The 20,022-nt window shown below is 34.4% G+C and overlaps 2 protein-coding genes across 2 annotated transcripts; both read left to right on the forward strand.

Annotated features, from left to right (window-relative positions):
- Positions 1-1,840: 1,840 nt before the first annotated feature.
- Positions 1,841-3,139, forward strand: LOC114167365 (peroxidase P7-like). The gene is made up of 3 exons (XM_028052438.1): positions 1,841-2,089; positions 2,191-2,385; positions 2,522-3,139. Exons 1-3 carry the CDS (start codon positions 1,886-1,888, stop codon positions 3,071-3,073), a joined length of 951 nt encoding a protein of 316 aa, XP_027908239.1. The 5' UTR covers positions 1,841-1,885; the 3' UTR covers positions 3,074-3,139.
- Positions 3,140-18,160: 15,021 nt separating this feature from the next.
- Positions 18,161-19,543, forward strand: LOC114167320 (peroxidase P7-like). The gene is made up of 3 exons (XM_028052379.1): positions 18,161-18,457; positions 18,559-18,753; positions 18,881-19,543. The coding sequence occupies exons 1-3, from the start codon at positions 18,254-18,256 to the stop codon at positions 19,430-19,432; spliced, it is 951 nt and encodes a 316-aa protein (XP_027908180.1). The 5' UTR covers positions 18,161-18,253; the 3' UTR covers positions 19,433-19,543.
- The last annotated feature ends 479 nt before the right edge of the window (positions 19,544-20,022 follow it).

A 20,022-nucleotide genomic window follows, 5' to 3' on the forward strand; every position in this document is an offset into this window, starting at 1 on the left:
TCCTTAGGAACTAAAACATTACTCAGAGTTAAAAGTTTGATTGTTTGCTCACTAAATTTATATTTAATTCTTGTACCTGCTTATCGACTATAACAAAAAAGATATTCATCTAGAAATGATGTTCCACAATAACATGATCTTTTTTATGTCTAGAATGATCATGACGTACATCACAAGTAGAATTAAAATGAGAATTATCAATGTGATGTTGTTCACACAACAATATCACACCTTTTAATAAATTTTAGCAATCATCCTCTCTCAACTTTTAAATCAAAATTTTAATAAAACAATGAAAAGAAAAATAAAAAATATCATAATAATTTTCTTATTTTTTATTATATTTAATTTTATATTTTATTATTTATTACCATTAAATATTGTGTCTAATAAAATTAATGATACTTAATTTGATTCTCATTAATTCTCGATATACCATAGGGGACATACACTCCTCCCTTGTATGATTCGTCCCTACTCATAACAAATATTAGCATATCTAATAGACCAATTAAACCATATATATACATGAATATTTAATAATATGAAGGATAATTCTTATTTAATACTAAATACTTTATACACTCATACAATCTATATTTTTTTACTGACTTAAACGTTGAAAAGTCTTTTATAAGTAAATTTCACTTTCGATTTCATTAGGAGTTCTATACCTTCTCTGTATAGCAACTCGTCTTCCAGCTAACCCTCATTTGCCTCGAAGATTCTCATAAACTGATATTTCAAGAGGTATCAATTCTTATTATTAGGCCACACTACTGTTTGGTACATTACCCATATACCATGTATGTTTTCTCTCTATTAGACCTTCTATTCTCTACCTTCCGTACGACATTAAAATCACCAACCTTGTATATGTAATTTGCTTTCAAATAAGAAAAAACTTTGTAATTATGTGACTATAATGATTAAAGAATCCTAAAGCCAAAAAAATAAGTTAAGTTGGGACTTGATATAACCCAGTAAAATAACCTCTACAATAGTCTCGTTTTTCTTATAAATTTACCTGCTAATAAAATATAAAAAATTTTAAATTTATTTTTTATATAGGATTTTTCTTTTTAAACTAATTGTCAAAATTATAATTCAACAATATATATCTATATATATATATATATATATATATATATATATATATTATTGTTATTCGTTTACTTTATAAAGTCACGATTGTTTTAGAATTATAAGAAAAAATTATATTCAAATTTAAATAATATTAGTTTATATCATTTGGCTAAATTTGTGAATTTGAATTAGTTGTATCAAAAACAGACTTGAGATCTGGTTTTAAAGAAAGGTGGTGGGATTGGTAAAAAAGGGAGGATTACATTAACTAAATCTCTTTTTCTATATTTGGTGCACGTCCACGATTTTGAAACTTCTGCGTGCTTATAATAAAATAAGAACTTCATTAACTAAGATTCGAAATTTCTTTCCTTGAACTTTCAACGTTAATGGCGTATCATAGTACGTAGCTAGTGCTTTAGTCGAAAACGATGCATCCATTGTATATTCCTTTGTTATTACTCGCTTTAGGTGGCCTACATATATCAATAAACTACCCTCAGTGGACTAAATCAATCATTGAAGTATTCGTTTTCTACGATTTTTTAATTTCTGCTTTAAACCTACCATGAACGTTTCTTCAAGGTGAAACGGTCTTTTTCATGGCTCAGTCCACAAAATTACACGGTAAGATATGGTGCAGTTTAAGTTATTGATATTTCTTTATGGAACAATAAAAAAAAGATTTTCACAGCACACAGTGCCTCTATAAATACAGCAATGGGGCAATAACATTTAATCCAAACAAATTCATAGTACTATAAAACTTGATCAATCATTCATTGCGTATTAACATAGAATGGCATTGCGTGGATATTTCTTCGTACTTGTGTTTGCTGCTATTGCAACCTCAGCCTTCTCAAATTTGTCATCTCATTACTATGACTACTCTTGCCCCAAAGCTTTGAGCACCATCAAAACTGTTGTGGAGGCTGCGGTGCAGAAAGAACGTCGTATGGGAGCATCCTTGACTCGCCTGCACTTCCATGATTGCTTTGTTAACGTAAGACAATCTATGCTTGTGTCCAGCATGTGCATCCTCCACATAGTACATGTTTAGAATGAGTCTGATAAATTTTACTTGGTTTGTGAGGGTGATTTCAGGGCTGCGATGGTTCGATTCTTCTAGATTCAACATCTTCCATTGACAGCGAGAAGAATTCAAATGCGAATTTCCAATCAGCTAGAGGGTTTGAAGTGGTGGATGAGATCAAGCAGGCTGTGGACGAAGCATGTGGGAAACCTGTGGTTTCTTGCGCAGACATATTGGCTGTTGCAGCTCGTGACTCTGTCGTTGCGGTGAGTAACAATAGTTCATTATAACCTCATAACCACAACATTCTTCGCGTAATGTTTACCCATGAAAGAAAGAGTGTGGTTAACGTTTTTTACTTGAATTAGTCTGTTATATGAACTATGTGCATGCACGATGCAGTTAGGTGGTCCATCGTGGAAGGTGAAACTGGGGAGAAGAGACTCCACCACAGCAAGTCGTGCAGCAGCAGATGCAAACATTCCAGCACCATTTTTCAGCCTCTCTCAACTCATCACCAACTTCAGGAACCATGGCCTTGATGAGAAGGACCTTGTTGTTCTTGCTGGAGGCCACTCCATCGGATATGCACAGTGTGCTACCTTTAGGGCTCATATCTACAACGACTCCAACATTGATCCCGACTTTGCCAAAGATCTCAAACACATTTGCCCTACAGCTGGTGCTGATTCCAACCTTTCTCCTCTGGACTCAACTGCTGCTCAATTTGACAAAAACTATTATTCTAATTTGGTCCAAAAGAAAGGGCTTCTTCACTCTGATCAAGAACTCTTCAATGGTGGTTCTACTGATGAGCTTGTCAAACAGTACAGCTACGATACTGAAGATTTCTATGAAGATTTCGCAAAGTCGATGATTAGGATGGGAAATATTCAGCCCCTCACTGGGAATCAAGGTGAAATTCGTGTTAACTGCAGGAAAGTAAACGAATGAGTGTGTATCTTACGTAATGAATAATTCTTGAGGGTGTGACAGTGTTGCACGAGTATGATTTATAATTTATATAAGAATGTATGTCTCCTTTACGATAATTTGTTTGTTTGTAAACGGATTCTAAAGAGGTACAACTTCCTTGGATCACGAGTTATTTTCAATATTCTTCGTAAATAAATGAAAAAAAATATTATGCACCTCCAACTAATACATGAATGACCACAACACCTAGTTTCTTTGAATTCCAAGAGAAAACATCATCTATGAAAACATAGACCGTAGTTGTTGGAAAAACTCACACAAGAAGAATATGCAACGTAAGTTAGTGTGGTGTTTTTATTGATTGAGAATGGATTATTATATAGCCACTCACAAACCAAATATTAACAAACCAAACTAAATCTTAATCTAATCTAATATACCATATTAACAAACTAAATCTTAGATATTCCAACTTACTCAAATAACAACTAACTTAAATCTAATTCATCAAATATAAAATACACTATCACTTTACTAAATAAAAACAACTTTGTAATCTAAAATATAATCTAAAGATTATCTAACAAAATTAAAGATTATCTAACAAAACTCCCTCATAAGCTTAATTTTTCCTTCTTTCATCCCGAACAATCTTCTATCTCCAAAGCCGACTTGCTTTTCTCTTTGATCGACTTGATCTTCTCTTTGTCCGATTTGATCTTCTCTTTTATCGACTTGATCTTCTCTTTGACCGACTTCATCTTAATCTTGGCTAACTTACCCTTTGCTGGTTCTTTATTGTCTTTGTGGCCGACTTGCCATTAACCGGGTTCCTCTGAATATGCTAAGCTCTCTTTAAGAGATCCAACAATTCTTACGCCTTCTTCACACCAAACTTATCATCTGTTTTAAGTCGCCACTTCTCATCTTGCACCTATAGAGCAGCTCTAAGATCGTTCTCGGCAGGCAACTGTCCTTGCAAACTTAACACTTCTTGTTCAAGATCTAAGCTATCCATACTCCACATTTAGCTATCCAAGCTATCTAGATGCTCTACTGAGCTCTCCAACTCCCTTTTAGGGTTGTCTGATGTCATATCCCGACTGGATATTACGAGTTTTTAATAAAATAAAATAGAGCTAATAAATAAACGTCACTTATTGAAATAACATTTCCCAAAACGAGGAAAAATTAAAATTTTATTTGTTCCAATACCAATTATTCAAAATTCACCAAAATATTGAAAGTTGATTACAACTCAAATTATGATAACATCAGTTACTTCAATTCCTTAAAATTTGTAAAAACAATAAAGCTCTGTAGAAAATTCCCTAAGCTAGCCCACGCTCTGGCTCTATGCCTCACCAGATCCACCTACAACATCATATGATTCGTGTACCGCGAACACGATCACCGCTAAACACAAGTAGATAGGGTGAGTTAACAGTTAAAATAAACATATATACAAACATATATATCATTACAAGCACACCAAAGGAATCCCATCCTTTGATTTCATACCATGACGTCTTTAGATGATAACCTCAAGATGTCTTGCCGCCACACCTACAAGCCACAAATTGTAGAACACGTGCGGGAACCAGCTACAAACCATGCTCTGTAATGCCAGGTGGAGTTTCCAATATGAGCATAGTTCGTAACGTCCCAAGACTACCAAACTCGTCAACCAAATACTGAGGAGGGCAATCTATCTGGACCTATACGTATGAGCCACAACTCGTACACTCACATCGACAATACTCGTCAACCCGAGCCACAACTCAAGAGTTCCTCGTGTTCATCCGCCATCCCGAGCCACAACTCAAGAGATGTCATTCCGAGCCACAACTTAAGGAATGCCACGTGTTTAACCCCTATCCCGAGCCATAACTCAAGGGATACGTTTCGAGCCACAACTCAAGAAACATCCAGCAAGCTGACCTTTAAGGTATCACCAAAGCCTTATAGACCACGCACATCCAAGCAAGCAAGCACAATTTCTGTGTTAGCAATATCGCCTGGTGTTGCTCTTAAGCCGACAAGCGAAATGCGCTTCTAAACCGCCTAGCAAGGGACACGTGCCGCCAGGCGCCAAATGCCTCTAAAGCCATTGTCTGCAGGTGTCGCCTGGCGGGTCAAACCTCTCCACCAAGCGCCACAGGTTCTTGTTGCTTTCTGAAATTACAACTATCGCCTGATGGTTCACACACCATCGCTAGGCGCTAGCCTAGTACTCGAGCTTACCAGATTTGACAAATCCTAAATCTTGTCTATGACCACTAAACCCTTACCAATTACCATCCAAGTTACGTCCTAGATTACTAGCTATATTTACTCCATACCAATTCTTCATACTTAATTTTATATACATGAATTCGCTAGTAATATATATCTAGGTATGAAATCTCAATTATGTATAATTCCCTTAACATATGGTAGGGTTAGGTATCCTCAATGAATCCTTTAAAATTATGTTATAGCAAATAGTAGTCCCAGTTTCTTTCATGCCTATAGTTACATACCTCGTGTGCACCTTTTAACTCCAGTAGTGACTCATTATTCCATTAGATTTAAACCAAATATGACGCCACAGCCCGTTCATGCCTTTTACTCAACTATTCACTCTCCATGCATAATTCCCACCACAACACACCTTTATTATCGTCCTCTCATTTCATTTACTTTACTCATAAACTACAGTACCCACTCATGGAAGTCCAACCCCGCGAACCTTCACCCATAAAAAACTCCATTACTGTCATTGCTCTGGTGTCGCCTAGAGGCAATCTAGGAGCTGTCAGGTAGTGCATTACTTTCTGGAAAAATTCCAGATTTGGTATTGCACCTATATGAACCTAAAAATCACCATCACCCTCATTTGACCAATTCATCGAATCTGAGCACACCTAACTGTACTCAAGTGGTTAAATAACACATAACAATTAGCTCTTAGTCCAATTCATGATGCAATTGATTCCTAACCCAAGAATCCCAACTTTTCAAACCCAGAACGAGAATATACCATATTCATCCAATTTCCTCAAATTAACTTATAATCACAACATAATTCAAAAGTTTCTAGCATCCAACCCTCAACCCATAGTTGTAACTCCCTTTTTCCCTAAACAGAACCATCCCAAAAGTCCAAAACAATAAAAACATGACAAATTGGACACGAATCGCCTGGCACGTGTTCATCACCGCTAGGAAGTTCATATGGAACCCAGAAACTGGGTGGCACAGCTAGCGTCGCTTGGTGGCCCACGTCATGCCGCTAGGCGATTCCTCAAAGGAACCCAGAATTACACAACCACGGGTATGCGTCGCCTGACGGCTTTGAGTACCCGCTAGGCAGTTTTTGGAAAATTTCCAAAAACCTAGAATTTTAATACAGTTACTCGAATTCATCATCAACAATGCATGCATTTATAAGAACACATAAAAATACAATGTAAACGAGTCCAACTCTCCTAACCTGGATTCCTTGCTAAAACTTGAATATAGAGCCCCTATTTGATCATCGTTGACTTGCCTTAGTTCTCTCCCAATTCAGCTCCTCTGCCTCACTTAATACTCATTGTTTGCCTCTGAAGTTTTTACCCCCTCACAATGCTTAACAAGGACAAACACTAAACCCTCTCTCCTTCTCTTAATTGGGCACTTAACCAAGCCTTAATTTTGCTTAATGACCTTAAAACGAAAATTGTTATTAACAAGGCTTAATTGCTATTCATGATTCATTATTTGTGGGTTTTCTAGTCCTCTTGGCTGCTCCTAAGACAACAGGGGTTTATGGCCTTTCACATCTCATCTATCTCACTAACACCCTTCCAAACATTGCCTTTACCATCAATCACCTTAGTTAGTTTGTCTCATCTCCTTCCACTGTGCATCAATAAGCCACCTTTCACATTCTCTGCCACTAGAAAGGAACCCTTGGACAAGGATTTTCCTCCACAATAATAACCCTCTTCAGCTTAAAGCTTACAAGATTCTGATTGGGCCATTTGTCTTATAACTCAAAACTGCATTATTGACTTTTCTATCTATCTTGGCAACTCTATTATCTCATTGAAGTCAAAGAAACAACAAACCATCTCAAAAAGTTCTTTAGAAGCTGAATATCGTGCTTTAGCCTCCACCACTTATGAAATTCAATGGATTACATACCTTCTTTAAGATATTCATTTCAACTATATTTCACATGCCCTCTTATATTGTGATAACTAATCAACCATTCAAATTGCCTCAAACCAAGTTTTCCACGAAAGGAAAAAGCATATAGAAATTGATTGCCACATAGTACGTTACAAACTCAACACTGGACTACTCAAGCTCTTACCCATTTCTTCTCCTCTTCAAGCTGTTGACATCTTCACCAAGCCCCTCGCCCTTTCCAATTTCAAGACTCTGCACTCCTTGGGAATGACAAATATATATTCCCAACTTGAGGGGGGCTGATAAATATATTTCTATTATATTCTGTTATTTTAATTTGACCACGTGTGATGAACATGTGCCCCTCTTTTGGTTAAGCGGTTTGTGTCACTACATTCCTGTAGCTTTTTTTTCCTTTATATTATTAACACCTTTCTTTCTAACAAAACACAACAATAATTACATGCGCTCTCTTTCCTTTCTTTATCTCTTTTCTCTTCCACTACTTTGTTTGTTAATACTGTAACATGAACCACCACTACATCATGAGCCAAAACAAGATTCTTCCATATAGTAAATACCTCAAGAAACAAAAAGTGCCATTCCCCTATCTAGGAAACCATACTGAGGTTTTTTCCTTAAACATGTAGCTCTGTTTCTCAAATTTGGAAATCCTTTAACGAAGCGGGATTACTCAAAAGGATTGCAATTCATTTTGAATGAAGTTTGATGTTCCTTCTATTATGACCTAGAGTAGGAAGTGGAATTGCATTGCCATAAAAATTCTAGTTCAACACTGCAACAACCCTCCAAAACATGTTTCCTAAAAAAATGGAAAGAAGAAACTTAATGACTATATTGTTATGGAAACCACGGGAAACCATGATAAGCATTAAACTCGTAACCTTCAAATTTCGTCAGCAAGATTTTGAATGTCAAAAGCACTACTCTTAATTGTGCTCTTAATTATGGTTTTGAATTTAATTTACAATTGGCTGTTTTCAAAATATGTAGTAAATGAATTTAAAGACTTTATTATGAGATTGTACATATGAACATTGTATTCTATATTCTATTGGCACAAATACCCTGGATGATTTGGTGCTTGAAGATTTGATGAAGTTTTGATGAAGGTACTTGAAGCGATTGCCTTGGAACATGTTGGAACCATGCTTACATTGATGAAGATGTGGAGATTTGGTGTTTCACGTGTTGAGCAAGCCTTATGTGAGTGCTCTCTATTTGGATTATTCATCGGGAAAACAAGCTTGAAGATTGTAATTCATCTTGTAGACCATTTTGCATTAATTAGATGTATAAGGTCTTTGTTGTGTCTTTTAATCTGTTGAAATGTTTTTTCAATAGGTTAAATGATGTCTTTTAATATGTTGAATGGAATTTTAATAGATTAAAAGGTTTATTGCAGTAGTCTTAACTGGGACTTATTCAATTAGTTGATTTATTTTATAATCGACTGATTTCACTTAAGTTAAGTGAAATCAACCGATTGATTTGAAAATCAACTTGTTGAATTTCGTAACCGTTTGACTATTAAAGTTTTATTTTTTGAAAGAGAGTAGTGAAGACCATTTTTGAGTGTGAAAAATTTCTGGAAACTGTGGAATTCTCTCTCTTTCGTGATCATACAGAGTGTAGCTGGTGAAGATTGATGTTGGATCATTCTTGGAGCATTTTGCTTGGTGTTTGAAGCTTGGAGAACGTGGTTATGGTAGGCAAGGTTGTGCTACCACTGAGGTTTGGTCTTTCTCAAGCTTTTAGGTTGTGCTTGGTGGTTTTCCAGGTTTGCAAGAGGTGTCTTGCTATATTGGTTTGATTTTTGTGTGATTCAAGAGTCATTGTGTGGTGTTGTTGACTAATTGGGTGTAAATATTTTGAAATAGTGCACAGTCAGGCTTGGGTTGCCTTGACTAAGCAGATGTAGCTCAGGTTTGAGTGAACCTGTATAAAAATCTTATGCATTGTTGTTTTCTCTAACCCTTCTCTCTTGCATTACACTTTAAAGTTTAAAGAATTGTGATCTAAACAATCTTTTGACATTCTGTGTGATCTTGTGTTATCTGCAACATTGTTCATATTTGTATAACTCATTTGAACCTATCTTGACTGATCTTTCATATTGATCTTTATTTAAATCACAAATTCGCATTTCTACACTTTTCACAATTTTTCAGTCGACTATTTTTGTGATTTAATCGGTTGTTTCTATCAATACTGCTTTCTGTATCTGTTTAATGAAATCAATCTGCTAACTCTATTTTTGATCGATTGAAAGTGTGCAGTCCAGGAGTGTTTACATCCATACTTGGTGGTTAATTTGATTCAATTAAAAATTGTTTTAGGCTTTTAAAAATCACCTTATTTTTTAACTAGCCAATTCAAACCCCCCCCCCCTTCTTGGCATTTCAACCATTTCAAAACTTACATATTCAACAACAGAGAGTAAACTCCCTTAATTAACACTTGGGATATATAAGGTAGATTTGATGAATTTGGAAGGCAGGGTGAGAGAGGTTGTGAGTTCAACTCCTCTCACTAAGAAATACGAACAACTAACATTGTTGATTAAAAAAAGAAACACAGAGAAAAGATATACATTGACAAAAAGATAACAATGTTCATCCTTTTCTTTCGCAAATTTGTATTATAAATAAATGACGAGTGTAGCTAATAATCTAATGCTACATTGACTCACAAAAGCAACAAACTACGATATTTAGAGCATTGAAATGAAAGTTTCGCTCGGGTTTCACTAAAAAAATAATGTATGTGGTGATGTTTTTATATGCCAATTTTAAAAAAATATCACAATTTATAATATAATATTGCAATTTGATAACTACCATAATTTACATGTATGGTATGACATTTTTAATTGTCATTATTTTAAATGTCACACTATTAATGAAAAATATGACATTTTAAAGTGTCATTCTATAATAAAACATTAAAAATACTACCATATTTTAATAAATTATTATTTTGTAATTCCCTCTTTTGTTTTTGAATTAAAGTTATTCCCTCCTAATTTTCATTCTCCCTCTCATTTTTTAACACTCACTAAGACTATGTCAGACCCACTCCCTTTCGTTCCAAACCCGCTTGTTCACTCTCGTTCGAAACCCACTAGTCCATACCCTTTTACCCACTCTCATTTCAAACCTTCCACGATGTTGCCTTCATAGGCCAAAAACTCATGTTTCCTTTATGATTCGACTCTCAATTGGAATCAAGAAGATCTATTCACAGTTAAACCTTCAAAATCAGTTTGGGCTCATCGAAACTAGCACTGACGGGAGTGGTGGTTTCAAGGATGAGCACCTAATGTTGTGTGAAATTGTTGCCGCTTCCGGAGAGACTCTGATAAGCGCTCTACCTCAACCTGCCAGTCATCCCCTTCACCGTCAATCTTGCCCCTACTCAGGTTCACTATCACAATGATGGGTATTGAAGTTCCTTGGAGCCTCCATTCGTTGACCAAACCTTAACCTATGTTGGTGCTATTTTGGGTAATTTAGAATCTCATTCGTAGTTTGGTATGATTGTGGTTTTGGCTGGATGAATGTAATACTATTTTGGGTTGCCTTGTTCTTATATATCCTTTGCATTGTTAATTTTGTGTCCTATATGTGATTGAGCCTGTGTGATTTGGTTTATGTTTCCATGTTTGGTGTGTGTTGTTTTGGCTCCCATTTATGTGATTGTGAGTTGTCCAAATTTTATTATTGTTTCGAATGAATTTTGTGCTCACCTTTGTCTACCAAATTGGGTTCATGGTGGATTCTAATTATTGTTGTAGAGGCGAGTTTGGTCCAATTCGACTAAGGGTTAATGTAACCGGTTGATAGAGGAAGTTTTGAATTAGGAATTTGGAAAATTAGTGAATGTAGCATTGTAAATTTTTTATCTTTCTTGGTTTTGAACCTATTTGATTTTGTACAAGTTGATGTTTTATAATGGTTGAGATGTTGAGTTTGGGGTGGGGTTTGTCTCAAAACGTGTCAATTGAGGAGTTTATTCTATGCTTTGAGGATTTGAAGAGGCTTATTTTGGATCAAGTGTGAAATTTATTCAATTTAAAACTATTCAATTACTTATATTCTTTATTCATTGTATGGATCTCTTAATTTATTTCAATTTCACTAACTCATATATATTTATATTATTTCTTCATTGTAGGCACTACATGTTGGAAGTGGTGTGCCATCTCCACATGATATACTAAGATCATGTGGTGGAAGCAAAACACCATAGACTTAGGACTTTTAATGTTGTAATTTTTTTAGATGCTTGAATATATTGGTACTCTTAATGTTGTCTTTTTTTTTTTGTATGCTTGAATTGGTACTTTGGTGTAGTTTTGTCATTTCTATTTTATGGTGTTATAATTTTTTATATATTTTAAATTATCATCAAAAATTAATTTTATTGAACTATGAAAGTATAATAAACATTAAAAATAATAAATAATTGAATACTAAAATTATGACACTTGATAATCACATAATTAATCTGAGAATTAATCATAATGGTGACAATTAGAAATATCATAATATAATGATAATAGTGTTAGTTTAAAGCGCCATTTTTTTCCAGTATATTTCTTAGCCAATTAAAATATTATGTAAATTTTAACTAACATTTTTTTACCTATTTAAATTGACACTATATGTAGTATAAAATGACGATTGTTGCAACGGTTCACCTTTAACCGCCATATTATACTTTGTGATGAAAAGAATTACAACATTTTTGGAAACCATCACTAGAGTGAATAATGGCGGTTAAAAACGACACAAATTACAAAAATAATTGTCGGTATTTACATGTTTTTTTGTTGTGTCTCAAGATGTTTGGTAATTGGTCCAACAAAGTTTTGAACAACCAAAATCCACCACAAGATATAAGACAATTGAAAACAAAGCTTTAAGAGAAAGGTCATAAAAATATAAGGCAACTTTATAAATGTTGTATCGAGTTGTTGATGAGTTAGGCTTTAAGAAGATTGTTGGTGCATCAACTTCAGAGGAAGCGTGGGGTACTTCGCAAAACATGTACAAGGGTTTCGACCAAGTCAAACAAGCGCATCTTCAAACACAACAAGGTGAGTTGGATGCCATGAAGATGAAGGAGTCAGAGGATTATCTAGCTACATTACTCATGTGCAAACGTTAGCCAATCAAATCAAAGACAATGGAGAAACCCTCACGAACGCATGGGTTATGGAGAAAATTCTTCGATTATTCACTAATGACTTTGAAAATGTTATCTCTTAAGCCATACATAAACAATGAAAGAAGAAATAGAAACAAGAAGTCTTGGAGGAAGCCTTATTAACATAAATGACCATCAAGGAAGACAAGGTGATGTATGCACAACACAACTTAAAAAGAGGATGTAGGCGTAGAGGTTGTAGTTTTGGTAGGAATAGCGGTTGTGTTCATGGAATTAGCAATGAAGAGATAGGACAAATACATCAGCAAAACTGTCGAGGACAAGGTCATGGAAGAAAAAGAAAATTTAGTCAAGGGAGATGATGGCCTATGAAGGCAACACTTCGTATAGTGACATGGTGTGGTATCTAGACACCTGTGTTAGCAATCACATGTGTGGGTACAAACATCGCTTTCCTAATATACAAGAGATAGAAGATGAACATGTGTCTTTCGGAGATTCAACAAATGTTGTAGTTAGAGGTTGAGGAAAATTAAGATTTTCACAAAAAGGGTGAAAAAAATATTATGTACTGAATATGAAAAGTAATATTCTCAATATGAAATAATTATTGGAAAAAGATATCACTATAAGAATGCCCTGAATTAGCTACCTAAAATTTGAGTCGGTCAAAAAATGGATGTTATTAGTTAGAGAAACTGATTTTAATGCAACACAAATATAACTACAAAAATTAAAGTGGGCTTTTCTAGTCTGACTATAATAGTTTTCAAAATTAAAAATTATTATAACCTAACACGTGTTGCAATAGAGTGTCAAAATTGAAAATGAAATTTCATTTAAATTAAATCATAATATTGAGCGTGGGTTTAAGGGACACATAGTGAGATTAAAATAAAAAACATTAAAAGTTTGTGTTTATGTTGCCATGACTTTTCATATCCCATGTGATATTTCACTTCTCCCATTTTTTTACATTTCAGAAAAGCTCTATTAGTTATCATGACTTTTCATTTCCCACCCATGTGATATTTATTTTTCCTATTTCTTCTTTATAGAAAAGCTCTAACAGAAAAAGCATGACCTATTTTCCAAATTTCCTTACTTCCCCTTTTCTCTTCAATCTTCAGAAATACAAATCCCTGAAATACATCTCATTCCTCCCTCCATCATGTTGTATTCATTGAGGACTCCTCTGTTGTGTTGTCGTGGTGCTATTGTGGCTTCCTCTGTTCGAGTTGTACCTTATCGTGGCGACGATGGTGGAGCTAGAAGGGTGGAATGCTCATAGAGGAGATCAAGTCGGTGTTGGAGAGAGATTGAAAGGCCATCATCTGTTTGAGGCATTTTATCATATAACTGAAGCGCAACATCAACTTTCTCACTCTCCATATTCAAGAATCAAATAACTAAATGTTATAGCGTCATATTTGAAAGGTTCCCTTTTAACCCACACAGAATGGATGCTATAGCGTCAACTTTTGAACTTTGCATCCATTTTTGGAGGAAGCTAAATCCCCATTTTCTTATAATGTATTCATTGTTTATGAAAAAAAATGGATTTTTGACTTGAAGGAACAAAAAGGATCGAGTACATTCAATAATTCCAGATATCGTTCCTACGGAGACTAACATGATTTAATATAATGGATTGTTTACTAGTCACGGGTACCAAAAACAAATCATGGTGGATATAAGAAAGTAAATTCAGAAATAAAAATGAAGACTTAATCATAAATTCTTACAATGGAAACAGTGAACTTGATTTCAAAAAGTATAAGATAAAAACTTCATCGAGATTGAATTTCATCATTCCATTCAAAGTAAAAATAACAAACAATATATTTCTATTTTGTAACTCACCACGATTTTTTTTTTTTTGCAGACAAGGCTAGACTTGAAAAATAAAAATTTTATGTCAAACAATTTTTACTATTAAGTTTGCATTAATGTCTTATATGTTGATGTTTAAAAATGACCAATGATCACATCCATGGACGTGGACTTTATCAACCTAGCTAGATAGACCTGAATGTAGTATAACAAACCAAATCCAAACAACCTAACTTGTCCAACCCAACTCTATCTGTCACGACTTGATATCGACACACACAAACCGACTCATGTTAACCCTGACCCATAAAACTTTTGTTGCTATTTTGACCTTGTGAATTATTTCTTTTATGTGAATTTTTCTTTTTTGTCCTAAACCCACTAAATTTGAGTCACCTTTTGATATCCACTTTGATCTTTGTGTTTGAGAAAATATCATTACCTATAACTAAACCTTTTTTAATTCAACAAATAAAAGTGCATCAATTCTTCTTTTCTTATTGATTTAACTTATCACCCTCGTCAATTTTATCCTATTTTCTTATGCTATCTATAAATATTTGTTGTTAACCTTTAAACATCCAAACATATATTTTTTTTTTAAAAATAGCTTAAACTTCTCTTTCATATTTTGTACTCCTCTTCCCATGCATATCTTCGTATCTATACCATATTCTTTTTACATCTTCATCGAAAATCTTTTATTATTTGCCAACAATCCACAATCCTAACCTTGTGTTTGGATGGAGCATTTCAACAATGTTTAGAAATTGAAATGCTTTGTATTTGAATTGTTTGTAATTAAATTCCATTCATTTTCTAAATAAATTGTTTGGATAAGGAAATTAAAATATCTGACATTTCAATTTCTTGTTTGAAAAAAAAAATTGAATTTATTGTGAGATAAAATTTAATTTTAACAATATTTATTTTATGCTTAATTATGTTTTGAGTTCATGATAAATTTAGAAACATGCTCGACAACCCATATGGGTCGTCGGGCCCGTCCGGTTCGTCGGGCCCATTGGAGTCATTCGGGTCGTCGCGCACGTTCAGGTCGTTGTGCCCGTCCGGGTCGTCGGGCACGTTCGGGTCGTCGGGCCCGTCCGGGTCGTCGGGTCCATCCGAGTCGTCAGGCACAGTCGGGTCGTCGAGCCCGTCGGGGTCGTTAGGCACGTTCGGGTCGTCGGGTCTGTCTAGGTCGTCGGGGTCGTTAGGCACGTTCGGGTCGTCGGGTATGTCTGGGTCGTTGTGCCCGTCCGGATCGTCTAGAATCTGAGGTTGAGTGAGAAGAATTTCAAATTCCACCTATTTTGAAGGTATTTGAATTTCTACTAATTTAGCTAATTGAAATCCTTCAAAAAAATGCTTGCATTTGAAATGCTTTCTAATTTCTCTATCCAAACAAAGCATTTCATTACAAAGAAATCTAAATTCTTCAAAAAAATGAATTGCTTCATTAAAATACTCTATCTAAACGGCTTTAAAAAAATGATTTCTTAATAAGAGCGAACAAAGATTAGAAACGGGTCTATCATAAGCATAATTCTTACTATTAGGCCACACGTTCATCTATTGAAGTAACAAAAAACCTATCAATTTTACAGTGTGATATACCATTATACCAAGTATATGTTTTATTTCGGAGGTAGTTTTACCATGTCAACCTTGTATATGAATCGATTTATTTAAACCCTGAATTTCTAACTTCCTATTACCTTGAACTGTTTGTCCCTTTCTTTTCTCTACCTTACGTACGACATTAAAATCACCAACCTTGTATATCGAATTTGCTTTCCAATAAAAAAAAAACTTTGTAATTATAGATGTGATTAGTGATACAAAATCCTAAAGCAAAAAATAAATTAGGTTAGGACTTGATAACCCAGGTAAAAATAATATTGATCCCACTTAATTTAAATAACCTTTACTGTTAACAAAAAGAAGAAGATGGATAACTTCCTTCAATAAGAAGTTTTGATGATAATGATAACTTATGAAGAAGTATGACGACTTATGAAGAAGTATGACAAATTTAATGATGATGCATGGAAAAATGTTGAAGACTTAAAAGAATGCTTCGAATCAAGAGATTAACTGAAGAATTAAGAGTTTAGTTGATTAAAGTCTTGTAATATGTGTATGTTATTTAAGATAGTTAAATTAGTAGGTCACGAGTCAAAAGAACCCAAACAACAGAACACTGAACGAAAGTCTTAGTTTTACAAAATGTATTGTGATAATCGATTATTACTTATGATAATATCATAAGTATTCTTTTTCATAAATTGTTCTGGAATAATCAATTATTTCAAAGGATAATCGATTATCAGCGCAAAACAATGTTTTTCAGAAACCGCTATGGAATAATCGATTATCACTTATGATAATCGATTATATATGGCAGTTGTGACTTAACTTCTCATATTCTTAACCTAATTTCTAAATATATAGGCTTCTACAAAGAAAGTGATAGGCTTTCATTTCAAACATACAAAAGTTAGAGAAGTTAGAGTACTTAAGAACTCTCTGTGGGAAGGCTTTGAAAAACCTAGTGCAGGTAGAGCGATAACTTTCATCAAGTAGGATCTTGAGTGATTGAGTATTGCTGCTGTTGGTAGGAAAAGCTAATCATCCTTTGTGTGATTCAAAGGAGGTGTTCATTCCTTGTGTGATTCAAGGAAGGTGTTTTCATCCCTTGTAGATTTCAAGGGAGGTGTCTTCATCTCTTGTGTGATTCAAAAAAGTTGTTTTTTAAATCCTAATCTTTCTTATCATTGATTGTAAGTTTGGTTTATTTTAGTGATTTAGTTAATTTCATTTTTGAGAGATTAACAACTAGACGTATGGTCTTTTGATTTGAACCCGTATAAATACTTTGTGTAATTTTCTCTTCACCACTCTCTTTATTTTATTGAGTTTATTAAAATAAATGAAAGAATTTTAATTGAACTTTGATATTAAAAAAGAAAAATTTTAAAAACACAATTTTTATTAAGAACCCAATTCACGCTCCTCTTGGTTTTTGTCCAAATGCTACGCATTTTCAACATTTACAATATTATGTGATTCATAAATTTATCTGCTAATAATAAAACATAAAACTTGTTTAAGTTTTTATTTAAGGTTTTTTCCCTTTACACTAATTGTCAAAATTATAATTCAACAAAATATATATATATATATATATATATATATATATATATATATATATATATATATATATATATTTATTGTTATTCGTTTACTTTGTAAAGTAACGACTTTTTAGAATTAGAAGAAAAATTTATATTCAAAATTAAAATTCATTCAAATCATTTGACTAAATCTGTAAATTTGAATTAATTGTATCAAAAAACGGACTTGAGAACTGGTTTTGAAGGAAATGTGGTGGGATTGTTAAAAAAAATGAGGATCTACATTAATTAAATATCTTTTTTCTATATTAGGTTCACGTCTATGATTTTGAAACTTCTACGTTCTTATAATAAAATAAGAGCGACCAATTAACTTCATTAACTATGATTCGAATTTTCTTTCCTTGAACTTTCCATGTTAATGGCGTATCATAGTAGTTACTAATTTAGAGGAAAACCGTGAAATCATTGTATATCACTTTGTCATTACTCGCTTTAGTTGGCCTACATATATCAATAAACTTCTGCGGACTAAATCAATCATTGAAGTATTCCTTTTTTACGATTTTTTTATTTCTGCTTAAAACCTAATACCATGAACGTTTCTTCAAGGTGAAACAGTCTTTGTCATGGCTCAGTCCACAAATTACATGGTATGATATGGTGCAGTTTGATATATTGGTATTTCTTTACAGATCAATAAAAAAATAGTCCTCACACCACCTGCTCCAGTGCCTCTATAAATACAGCAATCGGGCAATAGCAATTAATCCAAACAAATTCAAATACACAATATAGGTTTCACCATTTCTCACTGATCTAAGAGCCTATAGGAACTATAGAACTTGATCAATCATTCATTGCGTATTAACATAGAATGGCATTGCGTGGATATTTCTTCGTACTTGTGTTTGTTGCTCTTGCAAGCTCAGCTTTCTCAGAATTGTCATCTCATTACTATGACTACTCTTGCCCCAAAGCTTTGAGCACCATCAAAACTGCTGTGGAGGCGGCGGTACAGAAAGAACGTCGTATGGGAGCATCCTTGACACGCCTGCACTTCCATGATTGCTTTGTTAACGTAAGACGATCTATGCTTGTGTCCAGCATGTGCATCCTCCACATAATGCATGTTTCGAATGAGTCTGATAAGTTTTAATTGGTTTGTGAGGGTGATTTCAGGGCTGCGATGGTTCGATTCTTCTAGATTCAACATCCTCCATTGACAGCGAGAAGAATTCAAATGCGAATTTCCAATCAGCTAGAGGGTTTGAAGTGGTGGATGAGATCAAGCAGGCTGTGGACGAAGCATGTGGGAAACCTGTTGTTTCTTGCGCAGACATATTGGCTGTTGCAGCTCGTGACTCTGTCGTTGCGGTGAGTAACAATAGTTCATTATAAACTGATAACAACAACTTTCTTCGCGTACTGTTTACCATCGTTTTGACTTGAATTGGACTGTTCTGAAAGTTGATTATGCGAATTATGTGCATGCATGATGCAGTTAGGTGGTCCATCATGGAAGGTGAAACTGGGGAGAAGAGACTCCACCACAGCAAGTCGTGCAGCAGCAGATGCAAACATTCCAGCACCATTTTTCAGCCTCTCTCAACTCATCACCAACTTCAGGAACCATGGCCTTGATGAGAAGGACCTTGTTGTTCTTGCTGGAGGCCACTCCATCGGATATGCACGTTGTGCTACTTTTAGGGCTCATATCTACAACGACTCCAACATCGATCCCGACTTTGCCAAAGATCTCAAATACATTTGCCCTACAGCTGGTGCTGATTCCAACCTTTCTCCTCTGGACTCAACTGCTGCTCAATTTGACAAAAACTATTACTCTAATTTGGTCCAAAAGAAAGGGCTTCTTCACTCCGATCAAGAACTCTTCAATGGTGGCTCTACTGATGAGCTTGTCAGAGAGTATAGCTACGATTCTGAAGATTTCTACGAAGATTTCGCAAAGTCGATGATTAAGATGGGAAATATTCAGCCCCTCACAGGGAATCAAGGTGAAATTCGTGTTAACTGCAGGAAAGTAAACCAATGAGTGTGACAGTGTTGCACGAGTGTGATTTATTATTTATATATGAGTGTATGTCTCATTTACGATAAATTGTTTGTTTTCAAATGGATTCTGAAGAGGTACAACTTCTTTGGATCACCAGTTCTTTTCGAGATTCTTCATAAATAAAGAGAAAAAGTTATGCACCTCTTACCAAATATATGCGAATGATTACATTGTATAACTGCGGAGATAGAATAACATCAGACAGTTCGATCCATGAATAAAAATAATCCAATTTCATTCAAAACAATTTAAGTAGAAGTGGAGCAAACTCGTTTTTTATGTGTTTACAGTTATTATCAAAATAAATTTGCAATTTTAGATGGAGAACTAATCTGAAAGTTTTGTTTTTTTTGTCCGTACTACGCAAATTTTCAGCTAAATTACGATTGTGGGCAAGTTTTAAAAAAAATTACAGAAATGGTTGTCATTTAAGAAATCATGGACCCACCAGGCGTTTTTTACAGTCAAGGAGTCAAACAAGGCAAAACGTATTCAAGGCTAAAATCGTGTGGGGGGCATAACGATTTCTTATGTAATCGATTTATAATCGAACTGGTAATTTTGTTTTT

The sequence above is a fragment of the Vigna unguiculata genome, chromosome 10 (assembly GCF_004118075.2).
Source record: "Vigna unguiculata cultivar IT97K-499-35 chromosome 10, ASM411807v1, whole genome shotgun sequence".
NCBI lineage: Eukaryota > Viridiplantae > Streptophyta > Magnoliopsida > Fabales > Fabaceae > Vigna > Vigna unguiculata.

Bases quoted from the DNA above. Each gene is read 5' to 3' on its own strand.
- LOC114167365 (XM_028052438.1), top strand. From the start codon at position 1,886: ATGGCATTGCGTGGATATTTCTTCGTACTTGTGTTTGCTGCTATTGCA. The intron at 2,090-2,190 runs GTAAGACAATCT...GGGTGATTTCAG, and splicing joins TCCATGATTGCTTTGTTAAC to GGCTGCGATGGTTCGATTCT. The intron at 2,386-2,521 runs GTGAGTAACAAT...TGCACGATGCAG, and splicing joins CTCGTGACTCTGTCGTTGCG to TTAGGTGGTCCATCGTGGAA.
- LOC114167320 (XM_028052379.1), top strand. From the start codon at position 18,254: ATGGCATTGCGTGGATATTTCTTCGTACTTGTGTTTGTTGCTCTTGCA. The intron at 18,458-18,558 runs GTAAGACGATCT...GGGTGATTTCAG, and splicing joins TCCATGATTGCTTTGTTAAC to GGCTGCGATGGTTCGATTCT. The intron at 18,754-18,880 runs GTGAGTAACAAT...TGCATGATGCAG, and splicing joins CTCGTGACTCTGTCGTTGCG to TTAGGTGGTCCATCATGGAA.